Source organism: Helianthus annuus, chromosome 16 (genome assembly GCF_002127325.2).
Source record: "Helianthus annuus cultivar XRQ/B chromosome 16, HanXRQr2.0-SUNRISE, whole genome shotgun sequence".
Lineage (NCBI taxonomy): Eukaryota > Viridiplantae > Streptophyta > Magnoliopsida > Asterales > Asteraceae > Helianthus > Helianthus annuus.
Genome location: NC_035448.2, coordinates 107,815,423 through 107,839,587, shown reverse-complemented (window position 1 = coordinate 107,839,587; position 24,165 = coordinate 107,815,423). Strand labels below are relative to the sequence as shown.

The 24,165-nt window shown below is 37.1% G+C and overlaps 3 protein-coding genes across 3 annotated transcripts; 2 read left to right on the top strand and 1 right to left on the bottom strand.

Moving 5' to 3' along the window:
* Window positions 1-13,378: 13,378 nt before the first annotated feature.
* LOC110914948 (CRIB domain-containing protein RIC4) lies at window positions 13,379-15,440 on the top strand. Its single transcript, XM_022159551.2, has 3 exons — window positions 13,379-13,598; window positions 13,712-13,867; window positions 15,014-15,440. Exons 1-3 carry the CDS (start codon window positions 13,472-13,474, stop codon window positions 15,271-15,273), a joined length of 543 nt encoding a protein of 180 aa, XP_022015243.1. The 5' UTR covers window positions 13,379-13,471; the 3' UTR covers window positions 15,274-15,440.
* A 1,249-nt stretch (window positions 15,441-16,689) lies between these two features.
* On the top strand, window positions 16,690-18,927 carry LOC110914959 (tyrosine-protein phosphatase DSP3). Its single transcript, XM_022159561.2, has 5 exons — window positions 16,690-17,158; window positions 17,236-17,329; window positions 17,844-17,901; window positions 17,988-18,031; window positions 18,514-18,927. The coding sequence occupies exons 1-5, from the start codon at window positions 17,010-17,012 to the stop codon at window positions 18,730-18,732; spliced, it is 564 nt and encodes a 187-aa protein (XP_022015253.1). The 5' UTR covers window positions 16,690-17,009; the 3' UTR covers window positions 18,733-18,927.
* Window positions 18,928-19,305: 378 nt separating this feature from the next.
* Window positions 19,306-23,766, bottom strand: LOC110903575 (probable WRKY transcription factor 4). The gene is made up of 5 exons (XM_022149420.2): window positions 23,190-23,766; window positions 21,772-21,933; window positions 21,092-21,699; window positions 20,832-20,990; window positions 19,306-19,970 (listed from the first exon to the last, which is right to left on the bottom strand). Exons 1-5 carry the CDS (start codon window positions 23,514-23,516, stop codon window positions 19,454-19,456), a joined length of 1,773 nt encoding a protein of 590 aa, XP_022005112.1. The 5' UTR covers window positions 23,517-23,766; the 3' UTR covers window positions 19,306-19,453.
* Between the last annotated feature and the right edge of the window lie 399 nt (window positions 23,767-24,165).

Genomic DNA, 24,165 nt, shown 5'->3' with positions numbered 1-24,165 from the left:
GAGCCGAAGTACTGTACTTTATCGTTTGTCATTTTGATAAATGAGCCGAAGTATTGCACTTGGACATTCATTGTCCAAATTGATCTCGGGGAATTATCGTAATCGTTGTATTGATCACTAACTCTGTTTTGTGTGCATTATGGTGAAATTAGGTTAAAAGATTAATCAATAGTCGAAACTCTAAAATATTAGCATAAGATAGCTTCACTTTGGAGTTATTAAGGTACGGATCCTTACCCCACTCTTTCTTGCTTCATATTCAAATTATTATAAAACCACTAAATTACTATATCTGTTAAAAACTCCTCACGTCTTTGATTATCGATTCATTTGACAGTCCGTTCGATTCCTATCCTAATCATTTGATTTAGCTTTCATGTCATGCGATAGTATTATGTTATACTCATTATCGCATGTTCCAATATATGTTCCGTTTTGTTATGAAAATAAGTTTTATAAGTTATGTGAATAAGACCATTTGTACTCTGATACCCTGAGTATCGCTTCTCGTGGAGTGTCCCACGAGCATGTTGTTGTGGCATCAACATCATGTGCTCCATCCGTGACGGAGAGATCAGTTCACGGCGTCTCTTAAGTACAAGTGTGGTACATAAGGCTATTAGGAGGCGTATGGATCGATCCTAGGATTTAAGTATAAGTATAAGGAGGTGGATAACGGGTATGCCAATTCGCCATCTCATGTGATAATTATGCAGGAGTAGCTACCTGTGTATTGTCACGTTTTAAGTTTGCTCATGGGTACATCCGTAAGATATGATTATGAAATTTTGTTCTTGCATCGTATCATTTTCGCCTAAAGTTCCATCCGGATAAGATTTCATATGAAGCATTTATTTGTTATTTGAGCCTATAATTCCGTACTGAGCATTCGGCTCATTTCGTAAACTTTTTGTACATACAGGCCCACAGGTTACTTTGGGAGGGGAAAAGAGAGAAGAATAAAGCATAGGAATAAATCTGAAGTTATTAAGTTAATTAAGATGAATATCTCCGCTTGTGTATAAATTTTAATAATCGTATGGTTGTATCCTTATCAAATAAATAAATGGAATTATGACTTTTGTTATGCTACCGTTATTGTGACACGTCAGCCCTTCCGGGTTGGGGTGTTACAGTACATAACATAATTTAAACTAGTATTGCTTCATTTTATGTCACTAAGGCCCAAGTTCACCTAAGTGTATTTGACCAATCCTACGCATCAGTTCCTGAAAACACATGTGAAAATAGGTACGTCAGCATAAAAATGAATGTGAGATGCATAGGTTTATTGATTTAGGATTCATGACTTGTAGCTGAAAGAAATGTTTAACAAAAGTTAGTCATGAATCTTGTAAAATGTTTTTCTTTGTAAATCATATGAAAATCGGTAATTGTCTAGGTTATGTTGTATATAAATCAATGTCTTGTGAAAGTATGTCATTTGTTGTAAAATATAATATGTTCTTGTTAAAATGATTTAGATAACGCTACGATATGTAATATCATAAAAGCACTTATATATAGGAAGTACCAACGGCGTATCCACCATGCTTTTATCATATTACACGTCCCCTCGTTATGTAAATCACTTACCAAATAACCACCAAAATGTCTTGTTTAAATAATTGTCAAAATGTTTATGTGTAAGCAATGTTTAATGTTAAATGTAAACCATGTCTTGTATAATTAAATGTTATGTATGGCAAGTAAAAAGTAACTACTCAAACCATATGTATAATGTTTATGTGTAACCAAATGAAATGTATGGTGAATAATAGTATTACTCAACCCCATAAGTAAAATGTACAAAACAACGTATTTGATATAAATCATAGTTTAAGTCAAAAGATATGTTTTGCATAATCCATGCTTTACTGATACAGACACTTATGTGGTAATGTTAAACGTATACATTCAAGCCTTGAGACTGAAGGATAAACCCTAGAACAAATCAAAGGTTTATCAAAAATGTTTTCGGATTTAGTCATTCCTTACGTCCAAACAAACCTAGGATTTCGGGAATGGGAGTTGTCAAGTCCTATGGTACCACTACTTACTACCGAGCGGTGTGATTAATGTTAATGAACGTATTTCAGTTTCGTTATACAAACCAAATGTCATACCAATTGTAAGCATGTTATGTGAAAATAATGTACTAAGTATGCTAAATGAACATCGTAGCAAAATGTGATGTAAATCAATGTGTACATATGCTAAAATAAACATATGAAACAAATGTGTTGATGAAATCAATGTACTCGCATGTTAATTAAACATGCATAGCATAAAACGTGGATGAAATCATGTACTATACATGTACTACATGAACATGGCAAGCATATGTTATAAAAGCATGAAAAGCACGAAAGTAACAAGTAGGCACATGTGTTGCACCCCAAAATATTTGAAAACAATAAAAGAGGGGACTGTGTACTCACTTGATAATGCTCAATAGTCTTGAAATAACAACTAAACAAAGCTAGGAGGATCACGGAATCAATCGGCACCTAATATAGGTAACTACGTTAATAAACCAGACCTAAATCAGAAGATCGGATAAAATGAGGTTTCGTAAACCAAATGAGTATAGGAAACCATGTAATATGGTTTAACAAAGCCTACATTCTAAATCGGAACCTATCCTGAGTGCTTACGACCCATTACGACCCGTTTAGGTTGCTTACGCTACTTTAACGCGTCGTTCGCGTAAAACGCGTTCGGACCGCTTAACTAGTCCTATGACAAATATCATATGCCTTAACATGTCTAATAATGTTGCCTAATCAGTTTAGATGTCAAAATTTAGGTTACATATGCTTAAAATGAAATTATGCGTAAAAAGGGCATTTTGGTCATTTTCCTAAGGCATATAAACTACCTATCATACAACTCACTAAACGTAGTGACCATAAGGTATAACCTCGGAGGGTTATTCCCTATACAACTATGGTCACAAAATGTGTTTGGTCGGATCCTAATGATCGACCAAACGGGTCGGGTTCGAAAGTCTAAGCGGTTGTTTAGACCGCTTATCTTACGACCCTATATAAGCAGTAAACTAAAAGTGACGAGTTAAACATGTTAAAACATGTTTAACTAAGTTAGAAAACAAGTTTGATATCAAAACAAATTGTTTTGATACGCAAAGATAGTTTCGTTGCAAAATACGCATAAACACGTACTTTGACCGAAACTTTGACTCGTCACTACGCCAAATTAACGTGGTAATCAGTAGGTATAGTCACAAGAGACTATAACCATCGTGATTACGCTCACGTTACAAAGTTCAAATGAACTTTGTGTTGACCAAAGACTGGTCAAAGTAGAAAGTCAAACATTATTTGACTTTCATGCTTAAAAATGCATAAAAGCATGAAAGAAGCTTACAAGAGGTCTAAGCAAGGAAGATAGAAGAAGAAAACTTGAAGATTAGGACCTTCAACCAGAAGGGATAGTCCCAATTGTCCAGAAATGGGAGAAAGATCAGATTTGAGCAAGATGGAATGAGTTTGGGGTGGGTATTTATAGATTTCGGATAACCGTTAGGATCGTTTCTTGGATTTCGAGCTTCAATCTTGGCCCTCCATGTGTTGCCCACTGTTTTACAAAGCTATGGGTGTCCAAACCAGTTCATAGTTTGATTAAACCATGCACAAAAGCCAGAAACCAACTGCTGTTTGTGAAAACTGAGTTTTTGCTGATCTGGGGAGCTCTCACGTAGGGGTGCAAACAAGCCGAGCGGCTCGTGAACTACTCGAGATCAGCTCGAGAAAAAGCTCGAAACGAGCCGAGCCTTATCGAGCCCGAGCTGAGCTTGAGCCTCAAAACAAAGCTTGTTTATTTATCGAGCCCGAGCTTGAGCCTCACATGTGAAGCTCGTTAGGCTCGTCGAGCCTTATTGAGCCTTAGTGTAAACGAGCCGAGTCGAGCCGAGCTTATTTAAACTTGTTTACGAGCCGACCTCGAACCTAAAAATAAGCTTATTTAGTAAACGAGCCCGAGCCCAAGCTTTACTTATCGAGCTCGCAAGCCTAAAAAGTCTATTATTTATATTATTTTTATTTAATATACTAATTAATAGATAATAAACGAGCCGAGATCGAGCTTGATAAAATACAAACGAGCCGAGCTCGAGCATTGAAAACAAAGCTCGAATCGAGCCGAGCTCGAGCCCTAGCTCTCATAAGTTAATCGAGCTCGAGCCTGGCCGAGCTCGGGCTCGGCTCGGCTCGTTTGCACCCCTACTCTCGCGCCCCGCGTATGAGTTTGGTCCGGCCTACGCGGCCCGCGACCGATAGCAGTTCAGCAACATGTTTTGAAATTTGCAGTTTCAGTCCATGCATGTGTTGAATGCCATTTTTGACACGTTTAAGGCCCGTTAAGGCATTTTCACGGCTCTACAATGATGCCAAAGTGTAGGGGACATGAAATATGCTTGAAAATATCTCGGATGTCGGTTCATTTGGTCGTACGCTCACGTTATTCGGTTAATTACGACGAAACACGAACGGACGCGAAAAACGATCCAAATTACACGACGAATGGAACTTTATCATGCCAATCACTAAAATAAAATATTTTAATGATTAAAAAAATTTTTGGATGTCCGGATATGTTCAGAATGTAAGATATGCGTGTAAATGCAAACTTATGCACTTTTTGACGCTTTTAGTCCCTGTTTGATCAATAAGTTTATTTTTAGCATACCGAACCCCTCAAAGCCTATTTCTAAGCTATGTAAAGGATATTTAGGGTATGTTTAGCTTATGATCAAGTTCCAGAATGTTCGTTACTATATAAATCGGCATACTTTTGCAGTTTGTTGAAAATAGTCCCTGTAAGCGAATAAACTTATTTTCGCCATACCAAACCCTTCAAAACTTACTTCTAAGTTATATAAAGGTTATTTAAGGTATGTTAAGCATATGTTGATGTTCCGGAGTGTTTGTTGTGTTAAACTGATTACGTTTACGCATCATTTTGCGTATAACTTTCCAGAAAGCGATATAGAGTTTGAAATCGAAAACAAAAAATCAAAACGTGCAAAATGTCAAACATAAATAAACAAACATTGGGGTCAAATCACATTGCTTTATTGATAACTGAATTGTTTAAGGTTTATACAATGATTACAAGCACAGATGTCACAAAATCAGCTATAAATCGACGGTAATAACCCGCCAATCTGAGAAAAGAACGAACTTCGGACGGGGTCTTTGGTGTAATCCAACTCTTAACTGCTTCAATATTCGCGGGATCGACGTGAATACCTTGACTGTTGACGATGTGACCGAGGAATTGAACCTACTCGAGCCAAAATTCACACTTGGAGAACTTGGCTCGAGGCGATTCCCTTCGGGAATTCAAGAACTAAACGGAGATGTTGCGCGTGTTCAGCTTTCTACTTCGAATAGATAAGGATATCACCGATAAATACGATGACGAAGCGGTCGAGGAAGGATTTACACACGCGATTTATCAAATCCATGAAAACCGTGGGTGCATTGGTAAGAACAAAGGGCACAATGACGAATTCATAATGGTCGTAGCGAGTGCAAAAAGCGGTTTTGGGGATATCTTCTTCCTGAATTCGCAGTTGATGATAACCAGAGCGTAGATCGATCTTAGAAAAACACGTAGCGCCTTGCAATTGATCAAATAAATCGTCGATTCGGGGTAAGGGATAACGATTCTTGATAGTAAGCTTATTAAGTTCCCTATAATCGATGCACATTCGGAACGATCCATCCTTCTTTTTCACGAAAAGGACAGGTGCGCCCCACAGAGATGTGCTAGGGCGTATGAAGCCTTTATCAAGTAATTCCTGGAGTTGGCTAGAAAGTTCACGCATTTCTGATGGTGCTAGGCGATAAGGGGCTTTAGCAACAGGGTTAGCGACAGGGATGAGGTCAATACGAAAATCAATATCACGGGACGGGGGTAGACCGGGTAAATCATCAGGAAAAACATTAGGAAAATCACGAACCACAAGTACCTTTTCCATTGGTTTCTTTTCCTTCTCCGCTAGTACAATTTGAGCCAAGAAAGCCATGTATTCCTTTCGGAGATACTTGCTTGCTTGAATGCACGACATGAGTTTTAATTCCTTCGAAGATACTTCGCCATAGACACAGAGTTGATCACCACTTGAAAGAGAGAAACGATTTATCTTTTCGAAACAAACAACTTCAGCACAATTTTCACGAAGAAAATCCATGGCTACTATGATATCAAAACTACCAAGTTGCATTGGAATAAGATCAATCGGGAAAACGTGATTGTTGAGTTCAAGAGTACAATCACGGAGAACAGAACTAACAGTGACGGTTCTTCCGGTGGCAATTTCTACGTCGAACGTCGTTGGGAGGTTAGCGCATTTACGGTTTAGGAGCTTTTAGAATTCAAACGACACAAAACAGTTATCGGCTCTAGTATCAAATAAATACGAAGCATAAATACCGTTAACGAGAAACGTACCATTGACAACATTGTTGTCAGTTTGAGCCTGACAGACATTGATGTTCAAAGTTCTTCAGCGGGCTGCTTGCTATGGTTGCTGCTGCTGTTCCTGCTGCCGTTGCGGTGGTTGCTGTGGTTCTTGTTTCACCACGCGGTTCGGGCAGACGTTAGCAAAGTGATTTGGGTCACCACATGAGAAGCAAGCTCGTGCATGAGCTGCAGGCGCAGGAGCTGCTTGGTTGACCTGAGGGGCGGGGAGTGGAGCTGGTAGTGCTGGAGGAGCTTGAGCTTGAGCTTGTTGACGTGGGCCAGTGCGACAGTTTGTTGTGAAGTGTCTGTAGAGGTTGCAGTGGACACAGAAACGGCAAGCTATCCTAGCTGGGTGATGGTAGGTGCAAGTAAGGCATAGAGTATGAGGACCAGTATACACACGCTTGGCAGGCAGTGCGTTGGTTACAGGTGCTGCAACTTGACGGTTCTGGGTGGCATTGGGTTGGACAGGAACAGCGTTGAGAGGTGCGGCGCTAGTAGCGTAGTTCTTGTTGTTGTTACCCTTGCGTTTGCGTCCTTGACGTGATGACTTTGAAACTTGGGATGCTGCAGTTTCGGGAGCGGGAGTAGCGGTTGCTTGATTCAGACTCTTGGTTGAGGTTTTGAAATAACCAGCCAAAACTCGCTTATCATTGATCTCAGCGACGAGTTGCTAAGTTTCCTCAATGGTAGTGGGTTTAGTTGCCTAAACAAAGTCAGCTACACAATCGGGTAAAGCTCAAATGTACTTCTTGATCGTGATATCCGGAGTTGTCACTTGACCAGGGCAGATGATACTTTGCTGTTTGAAACGAGCGGTGAGACCAGCGTGTCACCTCCTTCTTGTTTGATATGCCAGAATTCATTCTCCAGCTTTTGCATCTCATGAGGAGGACAGAACTCCTTCATCATAAGCTCCCTGAGCTCTTCCCATGAAAGTCCATAAGCTGCATCATTACCGTGCCTGTTGCGCTCAGCAGTCCACCAGTCCAGAGCCCTGGACTGAAAAACTCCAGTTGCATTAACAATACGCAGGTTTTCTAGGCATCAACTCTGCCTGAAGGTTACTTCGATTGAGTCAAACCACTGGAACGTGGCGCTGGGTCCATCTTCACCTGTGAAGTTAGCAGGACCGTAGGCCTTGAATTGCTTAAAGCTGTAGGGCATTTTCGGGGAGTCGCTATTCGATTCGACAGACGACTTGCTGCTGACCTCATTGATCTACTGAAGATCTGAGGTATGACTTTAGCCATTTCCTTGGCGACAAGAGAAGCGATGCGCTTGTCATCTCTGCTTCTCTGAACGTTGTGACGAGTGTGAGAGCCAAGGGAAGACATTGTCTGCAGCAGACATCGTCGTATAATTTAAACGAGATTCGATTATATTGAGTTTCCGAAAAAAAAAGTTTAGCGTTTGTAAAACATACTTTATTATCATTATCGTTACGTAAAGCACAGGAACACATCAAACACATAGGCACATAGTCACGTAGGCACATAAGCACGTGAGCACAGAAGCACATAGGCACGTAGTCATATATTTTGCACATATTCACCTATATTTTGCACGATTCACCTACATATTTTTCACGTATTCACCTATCTTTCAAGGTCGCGAGGTGCGTTCGAGATCCATCTCTGCTTCTCTGAACGTTGTGGCGAGTATGAGAGCCAAGGGAAGACATTGTCTGCAGCAGACATCGTCGTATGATTTAAACAAGATTCGATTATGTTGAGTTTCCGAAAAAAAAGTTTAGCATTCGAAAAACATCCTTTATTATCATTATCACTACGTAAAGCACAGGAACACATCAAACACATAGGCACATAGTCACGTAGGTACATAAGCATAGAAACATATAGGCACGAAGACACGTAGTCACATATTTTGCACATATTCACCTATATTTTGCACGATTCACCTACATATTTTGCACGTATTCACCTATCTTTCAAGGTCGCGAGGTGCGTTCGAGAGTAGCGAGTGATAGCAAGTAGCAATAGCGAGTAGCGTAAGTGAGTAACATAGCACGCGAGAGTTCTTACTTTGAGTTGCGATTAGTTAGCGAAAAAGTTGTGCGTGTTGTGCGTGTTTTGAACAGTAGAGCAAACAAATCTCCAGAATCGAAACTTATGAACATTTGGCCATATAAACACATAAAATCGAAAACTCATAAAAAAATCAGCGATTGCGGGATTAGAATCGAAGTAGATTGTCTTGGGTGTTAGACATTGACTACCCAAAGTGATTCGACTATTCATAACGACCTTGGGTATACGCGTGGGCCTAATAGACTGTGCTCTCGTCCAAATATGGCGAACGACACGCATCCTTTCGGTTAGTTACGTAAATTGAGTCATTGGAATCCGTCGAGACTTTGGTGAGAGTTTTGTAAAACCAAAGTAGAGAATGGAACTAGACGTCAAGATAGGGGTTTCACCCCTGACTTAACAACTTATTCCTGATAGTGTGGCCAAAGCCACAAGATAGAGATGGAGAATTCCGTCTAGATATGGATTTCACTCCTGACTCGACGAAAGATTCTCGTGCTGAGAGTAAAATATGCGTAGAGTGAGCTATTTTATCGAGAGTTCTTGGTTTTCACACCTAATCTCGACCAAACCACTCGATTGTATTATGCGAGTGTTTTCGAAAACGTGTATATCATGTCAGCCTTAGGAAAGGCAATAATGCGTTTTTCAGCCTTAGGAAAGGTTGTCTTTATGCGAAGCTGTAGTATGCAGTGTTTGCACAACGGGTAGTTTTCGTGAGAGTATCGAGAGTAAGCTTGTGCAGAACCCCTACTGGGCTTGCACAAGGCGCTCTGTTGGTGCTTAGACTATAGACTAGGTCAACCCTAGGACATCAAGACTCGGACTAGGTCGTGTCCTTCCTAATTCCCTATAGTTATGGCTCTGATAGAAATCTGTCACACCCCAACTGATGGCGGAAACATCGGGGCGTGGCGCTGAGCGAAACAGATTGTCCAAGAGAATCCATAACAACTATTAGTGATAATATATTTAACATTAATGTCCCATACCATTAACATATAAAGCATAAACAGTCATTACAGATATAAGTCTCATAAACAAAATATTGTTCCGACAACTCAAATTTTATTCGTGGGTTTCTAGACTGCCTATCTTGATTCCACAAAAGATTAGCATAGCATCCTATCAACCTATCACATACGTTAAAATAAAGTTAATACATAAAATGTAAAGGTGAGTACACAAGTTTGAGTAGCATATAGTATAGCGAAAGCGTTTACGCATAACCAGCATGTAACACGTAGAAATGTGAATCAAGTAAGCTATCGACAATGACGTATGCAACCGACATGACTGCAAGTGTAGAATACGCAACACATTATCACCACTGTGACCATGTGAAGTAATACCCTTAACAACCCCTGTCCACGACAGGTGCTGAGTCTAAACTATAGTACTATCATTGCAAAGGTGTCAGGCAAATATCACTGTGTAAACATAACATACAAGCATTCATCGAATCACCTATAACATGCGAGAGCGGTTAGCGTTTATAAAAGAGTTGCATTGTGTGTTGTTGTGTTTTGATATAGAATGTATGTAACATCCAAAAGTGCGTTAAGCAAAAAGGGTTCGAGTATACTCACATTATGTGTTTAATAAATAAACACAGTCTTGAATTGGATTGAAGGGAGCGCGTTGAAGTTAGCTTGAGCATAGAACAGTAGCATGAGCGTTGATCAGTGCGTAAACAACATGTCGGATGAGATAAGTATCGGATGGTGAGACGAACGGATAATTACCCATTCGCTCAGATGGTCATCCGAGCGGATGGTCATCCGAGCGGGTGACCATTCGAACGGATGGCCATTCGAATAAGATGTGAGTGTTTGTGAACTGTTTGGAAACTTTTGAAGTTTTCGTTGTAGTATTAATCAAGTCATTCGATCGGATGGTCATCCGGACGGATGGCCATTCGATCGGATGGCTATTCGATCGAGGGTTTGGTAGTTTGAAGTTTTGATCAAATCGTTTAAGTGTTGAAAGTTATAGGGGACAAGTCACCTGGTCGAATAGTCATTCGATCGGATGGTCATCCGATCGGATAGCTATCCGATCGGATGGCTATTCGATTGGCCGACCTGATGTTTTGAAAATTTGTAAAATTTTCTAAGTCCGAAAGTTTGAAGTTTTAATGGAGACGGCATGATGACGTGTCAAACAATGGAAGCACACCATGGTCCAGCTCAGTCGATCGGATGGGAATCATCACATTCGATCAGACTAACTGACCCCGATGAAGTTTTCATGTTCGACCCGTGAATCGATCGTCTCTTTGGTGGAAATCCGTTTTCAGACAGGTTCTCAACTAGAGACTGAGTAGAGAGCCTGAATGAGTCTAGATTCTATCTGTTTTGTGTAAAAAGAGAAGAAAAGTTTGAAAACAGTTGAAAATGTTTAGATTTTGTTGAGATTTATGTTGAATGGTGTGGAAATCCCTAAGATCTGGAAAAATCTTGATGAGATGATGCCTCACAATAGTTTGCATAAGAAACCATGATGACGTTACCTTCAAGAAGTCCAAATCATGTGATTTCGAGATGAAAATTAGTGATTCTGATGGAGAAGATGATGGAGAAGAGTGTAGTGATGATGGAAGTACAAGATTTAGGGAGAAATACTTACGAAATAGCCATGAATCGAGAGAAGAGTGCTTGAAAGGGAATTGGGAGCGTGCTGGTTGAATGGAGCTGTCACATGAGTGAACAGTTATGTGACAGGCGGGTATTTATAGTGTGAGAGGAGTTAAGGTGGTGGAAGCGAGGGTCGGATGGATATCCGGTCGATCGGATGGCAATCCGATCGGATGGTCATCCGGACGGATGTCTATTCAATCAAATGGTCATTCGATCGGGCCGGTGTGCGAGTTAGTTTTCCGATTTTTGTTTCGTGCGCTGAGCGTTGCGTTTAAGCGAGTTGCGAGTAAGGGTTGCGATGAGATGACCACATAACATCAAACAAGTAATAATCACACAAGTAACACACATAACACATAAAATGCATAAAAGTAAATCTGCTTTTCGAGTTGCGTTGAGATTGCGTTGCGATAACGTTTAGTATAAACATGCGATGTAATATGCGATAACAATAGTATGCATTTATAAACTGCGTGAAATGCAATAACTGCGTCGTGATTAAGCGTTGTGAAACATAGTTTAAAAATATCGTTTAAACCCTTAGCGATAATCAGAATCTCGAGAGTACAAGTTAATTAAGCAATAAATGACAGATCTAAGTAATGACCCGAAAAGTCGGGTTGTTACATTCGTACAAAATGTCAAGAAGAAGTGATAATAGAACAGTACATGCACTGTTCTATTTATAGTACAAATCAAACATCTGAGGAATCTAAGCTGACGTCACCTAGACAGTGACATCTAACAAACTAACAACCTCTAACATCTGCTAAGACTAAACACTGTTACATTGAAAACTCTAATGAGTAGCATCTGTTGAATAATCAGCTGTTGAGCTTTATCATCTGTTGAGCCATAGCAGACCTTGCTTCTTCAGACTTTGTCTTCATCAGCAATGAATGATCAGACCTTTGCTATCAGCAGACTTTGTCTTCAAGCAGTGGTTCACTTGGGCAGAACTTTGTAATCAACAGACTTTGTCTTCAACAGACTTTCTCTTTGGCAGACTAGACCTTTGAGTGTAGCAGATGTTGATGCCTTTGCCATTGGGAGGAGTATGTCTTTTAAGCACTGTTTATTGTTGATCAGATGATGTAGATTATTTTGGCTTTCAATCATCTGTTCTTTTGACGGGGTCCACATGATTCAACACATGCGAACCTGAACACGACCCATTTAATTTACCGGACCAACCCAAACATGACTCATTTTTTTTAAATAAGTTAGATAAACCAACCCAAAACCTAATTATTTGTGTGGTGTATTGGGTTGTGTCAAAATATGGGTGCCCCCAAATAATGCTATGTTATACATTATATATACACGAAAACATAACCAAACTTATTCCACCAATGATTAAGAGAAATAATTAATACACCATTTTTTTAAATCGTTAAAGACTCGTTATCACAAAAGTTTGAACACTAGCATGGACCATGAAAAGACTTTCAATTCCACAATCATTCTCTCATGGGTTTGCTGGTGAAACACTCTTTGAGTTGTGGCAATGGCAATGTGAGTGGCGTCCAATTTAAGTGTTTTGGCCCCTTCATGTTACTTATTTTCTTATAATGGGAGTCCAAAGTGCCTCAAAAGTAAAGATTCAACATACACATCATATCATAACTTTTATTCCAAGTTTCAGTAAATTCATATACCGACTTTCAACTTTATTATCATTGTTTTTCTAACAAATAAAAATTCCTTTGAGAACGACCAATAGATATCGATCAATCTTACCTCAAGGAGATTCTACCTTTTTACATTCTTAGCCTAAAATCTACAAATCTTTGTGTTTTTATGATATAATTATACTTGTTATAGATTGCGATAATTCATTTTTCTTACTGTTTCTATAATATGTATGTTTTACGTCAAATAACTGTTTTCTTATTGAAAATATAATAAATTTAGTATTGCATATTAAGTAATATCATAAAAAAGATATGGAAATTCCCAATTTTCCCTAAAAATCTAAAGACGTGTGTGGAGTTGTTGGGTGTCTCATTAACTTAGGAAATCAACATGTAACTTTTGGTTGCATGCACTACTTTAGTTGGCAAGACCTTTTAATCTCTCTACCAAACTCAGATCTCTAAACTCAAAGTTGAACTCCAAAGGATTTTTGACTATGCATTATTACAAGTACAAATTCTAAGTATCCTCAAATCACATTAGATATGATGTGCTAAAAGATTATTTGATATATCTTAACTACAAAGCATACACAATACTTCACTATATAACCCACCCCATCCTTCCTTCATCAACTTCTCATTCATTTCTACAATGAAAGACCGAATGGAACGTCTCATAATTTTCCCATTCAACGCGGGTTGTGTCTCTTCTTCGAGTGTATCAGTCTGTATACAACATGGAAAACGACCAAAGGAACACATCAACTCGGCTCACTCGGGTATGCATATAAATACTTTATAAGATAGTTTCTACATGCAAGAAAACAAAATCATTAGGTCGAGTAAATGTTATATTGTAAATGTATTATTAAAACTTTGGTGCGTTTGATAGTGTGTAGGTCAATGGAAGTTGTTAAAGAAGCTAAAGACACATCGGATGATGAGATGGTGAAGGGTTTGTCAAAGTTTCCCACACCATCAAAACCTAATATATACATTGGGTTTCACAGGATCACTCGAACCATCAAAAGTTTGTCTCAATCACTTGGTAAATCATGACTAATCTCCTACTTTCTAAAGGCTAAATGCAACTTTTTTGTGACTCTTGGTGAAGAAAACACATGGTTGTAACATGGAGTCGTTCATTCTTTACGTTAAGTTATTTCTTATTTTGTAGTTTATATCATTCTTTAAGCCTTTCTGAAATCTTACCTTCTCTCTCTCTATATATATATATACACACACGGAAAAATTATTCTTTTTGTTAGTAATCTTTATGGATATTATAAAGATTTTATAAAGTGAGCAGATCGACGAGCTATATATATGTAACTCATGAATTACATATATATATATATATATATATATATATATATATATAGCTCATCAATTTATATATAATCTTTTTAGTTTTAATTAAATTCACAGTAATAACCTTTTAATAAAGAAAAAGTTGGGATTTAAAAAAAATGCTTGTTTCATAAGTGATTTTCTCAACTAACTAGGTGGTTCTCTCATTATTCCCACCCTATATGAATAAATATGTGTGTATTTAGACACGTTTAAGTATATAAATGTGGGAACCATATTCCTATACGTGAATAATGTAAAGGGTTAATCCTAATCGGAGTTGAAGTGAGTTCAAGATTAATCAAAAGGGTTGAATATAATGTTTGGTTTATTTATTATTTAGTTATTGGGTTTCGATAAGTATTATCTAGTTTAATGGTATATATTTATCTAGTTTAGGTTTAATAATTATTTAATTGGTTTAAGTTGGGTTAGGATTAGAATAAATTTAGTATAAATAGATAGTGAGAGTTATTGTAATTCGCGTGCTTTAATTAATAAATAATAAAAGATTTAATTAATAAATAATAAAAGAGTATAACAAGTTCGTTTAAATCGTGTTTGCGTGTTGGTTGCCTGCTTTTCCAACATAATGTATGTCAGATGTAATGGGAAAGTTAAAAAAGAGACGGGCATGACGTGAATTATATTTTATTTCTAATTATATTTGACTAAACTACACATATTAGTTTTTTACGAATTCAATAAAAAGACAAAAACATGTTGATTTAACAAGAAGACTCATTTTATTTGTTGTAATATTGTATGTTAGTAATTTGCTCATATATAATTATGAAATATTGTCTACATGATATTGTTTTACTCATGTGAATTATGATGATAGTATTCAAGGAGGAGGTGGATGAACAAGAAATGGAGATGGAGATTGGCCTCCCTACTGATGTAAAGCATGTAACACACATTGGGTTCGATGGACCGATGACCCATGATGCCAATGGTTGCAACCACTTGGCCTTCTCAGAGTTTATCTCACTATGCCCTGATTCTATGGCTCGGTTCGATGTAGCACCCGTTGTACCAACATATATAACTCATGATACACAAAATACATCATGTAAGTCACCCGAAGTTAAAGAAAAATGAAATGTTTCAACACATATGAAACATACTATTGTACATAGGATGGGATTGCTAAGTAATTCTATGAGTTGTATGAATACTAGTTATTGTGTGAACCAAGTTGGCTTTCGTGTGTGTGATAATGTCTCGTTATAGAGAGTTTGAAATGATAAAACCTATATTAGTTTAAATGTCGTTCTTTTAGTTATTTTAACCTAAATTTACACAATTCATGTATTGATTTGAAAATGTTATGTTTGTTTTTACGTCTTTTAATTCATGTATCTTGTTGTTCTTTGCGAGTATATGGAATCATATATTACAAGCGTAAAACAAGCTATTTATAGATTTAAAAAAAATCCGTATATTCTTATTATCGTCAACATCAAAGTATCAAAAGAAAAACATAACTACAAATTTTTCAACTTCAAAACTATCAAACGATAAACCATAAACCATAACTACAAGGCCCAAACACTTGCCCACCCAAAAAAAATTCTTTTACTGTTAGGTACTCGTAACCTCGTGAACTTTGAAACCGGCCTCTAAAAAATCAAGAGTTAACTTCCATTTTGTTCCTTGTGATTTGATCATTTTAACGGTTTTGTCTCAATAGTTTAAAAATAGTTATTTTTCTCCCTGATTTTTCTAACTTATCGTTATTTTGCTCCCCACTTCTAACTCCATCCAAAAAATCATCAACTAGAAGGGTATTTTGGTAATTTTATAGATAAAAGCAATAAATTGAAACATGTTAATAAAAAAAAGCAGATAAACAACATAAATTGAAACATGTTACCTGTAAGCCATGCTTTAATTAAATGCATATAAACAACATAAATGTCAACAAATGTAATAATTAAAATTTTAAAATGTGATTATTCCCATTTTAAATATAATCTTAAATAATAAAATTAACTAAACAGTACCACATTTTTTCCAATAAATACATGCGAATTTAACCGTCTCCAAAAGATGACGGCTAAGCCCAGCTAGCAACTAAAACGAGGTTGAACCGGCGCTTTCGCTGGTTTAGCCGTTGCATCCGTATCGCAAAAACATAGGGTAAGTCTTAGCCGTTTCATAAAAAATACAGGGTAAATCAGTGGCGGATCTAGCCTAAAAATTCAGGGGCATCCCAATGTATTTTTTAGGAACAAGGTATCCTTTGTATAACGAAGACGAAGTTGAGGGATATTTTTACACCATGGAGACAAAGTTGAGAGGTATTCTACACTACGAAGACGAGGTTAAGGGGTAACCCGTGCTAGCCTGGGGTATATTCTAGTCGTTTTAGCCGGTAAAGCTGGCTAACAAAAATGAGAGTTAACTAAAAGCTATATTTCCATTTCCACATATTGAAAAATAAAATCTTTCGAAACATTACTTAAATTTTTCCTTTTTTTAAGATAAAGCTTGTGAAACAAGTCACCACCGTTATCCAAACATGTACAACATCTGATGCAAAGCATACAAGTTAACAAGCACCATACCTCCACGTCATTCATTCCATGCATTGCAGGGTAGAGATAATCCATTCCTAACGAACGAATATTTCTCATGCATCACAAAATAATTTCCAAAAACAATCTAATTAATTTAAAACGGCATGAAAAATCACAAATCATATTATTGGGGGAAGAGGAAGAGGAAGACAACCGTTTCCTTTGATCTTTACGCCCCCAATCGCAAAATTCATTCAGCATCATCATGAATTGATTTGTTCTTTCATTATCATCTTTGATTCAACAAAATTAACAATGATCACGAAATGTGAAAGGAACGAATCCGTTGAACCACTTGTTCCGCCCGTTAATTTTGCTGATGTTGAAGATGGTGTTTACAGATCTGGTTTCCCACAACCTTCTAATTTCGCCTTTCTTCAGACCCTGCACCTTAGATCTATCATGTGAGAGAGATATGTGAGTTGCTTGGTTTTTTATATTCCATTGCTTTCATCATTGTTTTGTTTGCTTGTTCGTGTAGATATTTGTGTCCCGAACCCTATCCGAAGGAGAATTTGGAATTTTTAGAAGCTCATAATATTCGCCTTTTTCAATTTGCGATTGCTGGCACAAAGGTTGTTGTTTGTTTGTTTTGTTAACGTGATGAACACGCTACAATGTGTATGCAACACGTATACACATGGTACCTTTGTTTCAAAACTTGATAACTGCGAGAACCGTTTAATGCACTTGTAGATAGTGAATATAAAATACTAAGGAGCAAGAGAGATAACAAAAGATGAATAAACATTAGTACGCGATTCTCTACCTTTTATTGGTTATTAAACAAATTTTAGAACAGTATTAGGTTGGGAACTATGAGAAAAACCATAGCACACTTGTATGTAGCGTATAAAAGATAATCAAAAGGAGTGGAAGAGGGAAACAAAGGCGGTAATAACCATATTGTGTATTAGCTTCAATGTAATAGGTATAAATGTATTATGCGGTTTTTGTGGTTCTCAACATCTTATTGGTTCTGAAACAAACGCTCCTCTATATGTATTCATTACCGAACCAATTTAAAGTGTAAATATTTTAACATTTTTTTTTTCTAATATCGATTTTGGGTGTGATATAAACATACAGGAGCTTTCTGTAGATGTTTTAAGGGATATTATAACCGAGACCTTGAAACTTTTGATTGGTATTGAATGTTAAATACAAAATTTCACTATAATCGTTATAGAAAATATGCGTCGTATTAAGTACATGCATGTTTTCTTTTTCCAGATGTAAGAATCCATCCGGTTCTAATACATTGCAAACAAGGAAAGGTACGTAACAAATAAATGTGTTTTGGACAACTTATGTCGTTTTTACACCTTATATACAAGTTGGTGCGACCCGTTGTTTCCCAAATCATGCTTGAAAAACATTGAAAACTTGTAATTTGAGAAAATATGATATTTTTAAAATTTATAAGAGATACATGAAAACCCTTTGATTTTGTATAACTAGATGGGTATAAATAGATTCAACAAAATGTGGAGTCAGATATATTGTTTGGCTGTGTTTTTATTGTTTGAAGTTGTAATCATAATGATTTTTAAGTTTTGTGACAAATTCTAATAATTAGGCTTATTCTTAAAGTTAGTTTTATCAAAATTAAATAAGTAAAATATGTTTATCTAGACATGAAAAACTACATTTTGTAACTTGCGACTATAAGTTGCAGTCAGTTTCAATTCACATGTACAAACAGTCCATGTGTCGGTTGGTTTTTAACGTTTGAACAAATGTGTTATGATCATGGCAGCATCGCACGGGTTGTGTTGTGGGGTCGTTAAGGAAGTTACAAAATTGGTGTTTATCATCGGTGTTGGAAGAATACAAGCTTTATGCGGGCGTAAAATCAAGGGACACGGACTTAAAATTCTTGGAAACATATGATGTGTCATACCTACAACAAAGCCTTCAAACAATAATCTATCAGTATCAAGGATACAGTTCCATAAAACAAAGAAGATTGCTATAGGAAGAAGATGTGTCATACGACCTTAGATAACTTACGTTTAGATCCATCTTCTTTCAATTTGGTTAGATTATGATGATGATGATGATGTTTAGTGATAAGTTTGTATGTCATCCAACCATTGATTTAAGTTGTTTTAAATGATTGAATCATCTTGAGGGTAATTGTGTGGTGAAAACAAAGGGTGTGTACCCTTCACATGAATATATACAAGCATAAGGACACTTAAACATTACTATTGGTAGATGTGTCATATTATCTTCTTTTTTGTAGTTTACTACTTGCCAAAACGTTCTTTAACTAGAAATTTTATTTATATTTTGACATATGCTCATTGAAACATAAGGTATACCTTATAAGTAAATTTTCATCTCTAACCCTGATTTATAAAGAAGTTAAATGTGTTATGTTCTTTACACTTATAACAATCGCATGACCAGTTTTGTAAGTTTATAACAATTTCGGATTAATTTATTGAACTAAATTGTACTTAAACCCATCAAATGAGATTATAAAAAGAACTGCTTTTTTGATTAAGTTCAATAGAACTCAATGAAATTTTATGCATATGAAGTATGAAGGGCTGCAAAATTCCTTCGCTACAAAATGAAATAACAAAACTGTGAAAACAAATGAATAACAACTAATGGACCTCTTAACCTAGATTTGGAACTCCGTCCTACTTTAAATGAAATAATAAATGTTTTCTAAAAAAACTTCCATTCTATGACTGAAAATTCGGAAGTGTGCGACAATACCTCATGGATGCCTCAAAACTGTCATAAAAACTGTTATCCTGCTCGAGTTTTGGTTTGACGAAACTGTTCCTCACTTGTCCGCCTATAAAATACTGACCGAAGCCGTTCTGAGCCATGGTTGCAGAAGGTGGTAGTGAAATTGGGAAATCGGGTAGAACAGGATTAAAAGACAATGGGTCAAAATTCCCAATGAATTTTGATGGAATATGGTCGTTGTTGAGTTTTTGGTTATAACGAAGATGAAGATCTTGAACTAGTGGTTCGGGTTTTGGGATGTTAGTGAGTTTTGCTAATTGTTGGTTAGGTGCGTTGGCGGCTGAACCATTGTCCATGGTTGGGTGGGCATGGGTGCTGTTTCTGGCTGCTGGTAGTTCATGGTTATGTTTTCCTTCATATGTTGTAAGAACTGCTTTTAAATCATCAGAAGCTCGTTCCACGTGTTTTCTCACTGGGCAACCAGTAGTCGTGCATTTGTAGTAGCTCCTGCAGTTATGTTTTATCTTTAACGGGTCAAGTGTGTTATATTTGTTATAAACAAAACTTAAAAAGGAAACATGCCAAATGGGCCTAAAACCTCCTGACCCGCTTTTTCTAAATAATGTGGATTATTAATATAAAATTATAAATAATATAATTTCTGTAATCATATTTGTAAACGCGATAGATGAATAAAAAAAAGTACAGAATGAGACTGCGGTTCAGGCCAACTGGCCCATTTTTCACCAGACCCAAAAACAAACTTTTCATCTAGGACAATCAATTTCGTTTTGAATGAGTCAAATGGGCCCGATATTTTTTTAACCATATGAAGGACGGGTTAAATGGGTCTAAAAGCGGTTAACGGGTCAAAAAAAGTTATTATTATAACTCAAGGGAATTATTACTGCATTTATCAAAAGGAAGTTATTATTATTGTGATGATACTGTTTTGAAACCATATTTCACATGTAATTATTATTAAATAATCTAGAAAGTGTAAGAAAAAAATGCCCGCGAGTCAACTCAACCCAACATGCTTAAACCCGAATTCACTCTGACCCATTTTAGTCCGGATCAGTGGCGCACTTATAGTTCAACTAGGGGTAGCACGGGCTACCCCTCAATCCCGTCTCCGTAGTGTAAAAATACCCCGTAACTCCATTTTCGTAGTGTAAAAAATACCTCTCAACTCCGTTTCTATTATATAAAGGATACCCCTGAACCTAAAAAAAATTAGGATACCCCTAAGTTTTTGGGCTAGTTCCGCCACTGGTCCGGATGTTGGATCCTAATCAACAACATAAAACAAATGCGTAGCAGAGAATTCGACATTTTCTATCATTCCTGAAAGTTTAAAAGAATTACCTTGGATTTGGATTCCCTTTTACAACCTTTTGCCCGTATTTCCTCCAGCGATAACCATCATCAAGTATATCAATCTCACTCTCAATTCGAATCACAACTCTTGGCTCACGCATAGCTCTTGTTACCAAACTAGTATCCAGTAAAAAGTTCCCTTTTTTCCTGAAATATAAATTCATTTCAATATAAAAAATGTGCTAGAACTTCATGTATTAATAAGAAATATTTAGAAAGTGCATCTACATGGGTCTGAGAGAGAACACCTCCTTTTCAAGTCTGATTTATCTTCATCACCTTCATCTCCTGTTCCAATGTGGATCCCATCTTCTTCATCAACATCATAATTAGCGTTTAAAGACGAAAACTCTGGAGCGTGTGATTTTAAATCAGAATTATCAGTGACAATTGATGTTGAAGATGACAAATCCATGCCTTCTGGTGCTTGATAGATTGCAATATTAGTGTCCGTTGACCCGCTAACATTGCGTTGACTTTGGTGATTATGAGCACCTTTGTATATAATTTCGGTTACATGACCATCATGAGAACGTTCGACTTTTTTCTTAACTTGACAACTTGGATGCGTACATTTGTAGTAGCTTCGAGGGTATTCGCTACCTTTCACTTGCTTTTGCCCATATTTTCTCCAATTGTATCCATCTTCTGAATTTCTCATGTTAGTTTCTTTAGCTGGTATGATGGGTGACAGTTGGTTATCAGTGTGAGCAGGTTTTGCAGTTGTACCATTAACATTATGGGTTGTAGTTTTCGGAGGTTTAATCGCCTCAGAAGAATGCATATCGGCAGCAGAGCGTTTTGTGACAACAGTTTGTTCCGGTAACGCCCCTGGGAATCCAGACGACACTGGTGGCTGCATGGGGGACGGACCAATCTTATATTAATTTGAAATTAAAGACAATTTTAGATATGTAATAATATTGACCTGATTTTGTAGATCTGAAATGCATGGCCAATATAAAGAATCACCCTGTGGCTGGTATGTGAAAGAATTACTGCCACAGCTACTGTCATCAAATGCTGAATTCATGCCTAAAGTATCATGATTCACAGGTGGGAAAGGAAGAGTTCCAGCAGTAGGAGATCCCTATAAAGATAAAAATCACATGATGGTAAATAAGATATTCAATATAAAAAATAGCTGCAAGTAAAATACATTTTATAACAAAAGTCTATAGGTAGTTCTAAAATGGTTTCCATTTACAGGTTGTTTTCTAAAAGCTTATATTTTATTAATTACAGAATATTTAATCATAAAGGGGTCAATCTTTATCATGATTTGGATTTATTGGACCACAAATCTCAAAGTGATCTCTTACCTAATGGATGAGATTATGATCCAGTTATTGGATCATGGGCCATAAAATTCATTTCCCAGGCTTGGTATGAGACCAGAAGCCCAAGGTTTCCATATATCATCTTATGGGTATTAAAAAGGGGATGCATTGTTATTTCACTACAAGTCAAACCAACAACAAACATGCAAATTTCTTGAAATTTGACCATACATGTAAGGCTGAACGGTATGGTGACGGAGGGAAGAAAGAAGAGGGGGGTGGCGGGATGGGGTGACGGAGCGGCGCCGAGAAGAAAGAGGGGGGCCCACATGTTTTGCTCCGTCCTGGACGTCGAAATTCTGATGGAGACGACGATGACTGGATCAAGATGGGGGGGGGGGGGATGGTTTGACGCCGGCGCCGGGGCTGAGGACGGGCCATACCGTCCAGCCTAATGCTTACCGATTTTCTTGACATGTTCAATGGTCATAGAGGTTCATGGTTTACTTTTATCAGTTCTGTGTTACCATTTTCTTGACTTATAGTAAAATCCTCAGTAAACCTTCTCAATTTTCTTCAAAATCCAACAAAGTATCATCTCATTAATCATTAATGAACCAGAAACATACTTTACGATCCTCAGAACCACTTTATGATTCAGATATCCTACTGTCATCATATGGACTATAGAAGTTTAATGGAACTTACCATTGGTTATCTAATTCTTATCCGTAAATTCATGATAAAACCCTTTAAAACCCCACAATTACCACAACACTATTAATCACACAACAAGTAAGGCCTTCATCGGTCGGTCAAAACACAACCAAATCCCCAAAACATACTCCTGTTCCATATGTAGCAGTGGAGCTACTTAGTCGAGTCCAAACGGGTCATGCATAGTAATGTTATGACCCCAAAGATCTACAAATGTAGTTAGTAAAAAACTTAATTTACCTATCCAAAACCCCAACTTGTTACCTGTTTGCCTTCTATTTCGATATATTAAAAAAATAACAAAATATGTATCTTAAATTCCAGATTAATGAGATTACAACAATTTTACCTGACTATTAGGAATCATAACAGTAGAATCCAGCAACGATTCGATACTAATCTCAGACGGTGCAGTAAGAATCTGAGACCAAACCGTAACAGGTGTCGATGAAACCCTAACCTTCACATCACCCTCAACATCTTCACAAACCCTAGCTCTTCTCCTCTCCTCCTCCTCATCATCATCATCCGCTCCACACTCCATTTCCTCCGCCTTCAAAACAAAATACTCATTCGGAATCAACCGATTCGGAGTCGTGATCAGATCTCCCCACTCATCATCATCATCAACTGCACACTCTCGTTCTCGTTCGTTCTGATCTTTTACCACCGACATTTTGTGTTTGAAAGTTGAAACCCTAACTGACTGAGTGGCTGACACTGTGAGATCCAAACACAGTATCGATCAATGGAGTGAATTGAACTAGCTAGGTTAAAGTGGCAGGCATTGGTTGGTTATAGTCCACATGAGTTGTGGACTGAAAGTGATGAATATATTGTGGATCTCAGAGAGAGATTGAAGTGTCAGTTAGCGTGAAAAATGGAACGATCATGGCTCGCCGAGAAGTTTTGAGCGGAGGTTTGGATTTCTGCATGAATCTCTAGCCCTCATTATTATATTATTTATATAATATTATATATAACGCATGCAACATAATTATTTCCAATGATCTAGTTTTTCTTTTTAATATAATTCATGTTTTTATTTATTTGTAACTAGCAGAATTTAACCCGTGAGTTTGACAAAAATTTGAACCGTATCGATTTGGCTTGAGACGGTATCGACAAACGCTATAGCAAGAGAAGGAGAGAACACAAAAACTGAAGTCGTTTTATGACAAAAAGATCGTTACAAATTCGGTTTGTTTCGTCGGCTCACTTCTATATATAAAAGCGTAAAAAATTAAACACATACGCCGTAATTTAAAAATTTGTGATATAAAATTGATAAATAAATAAATGGATATTTGATTTTTTTTATAAAT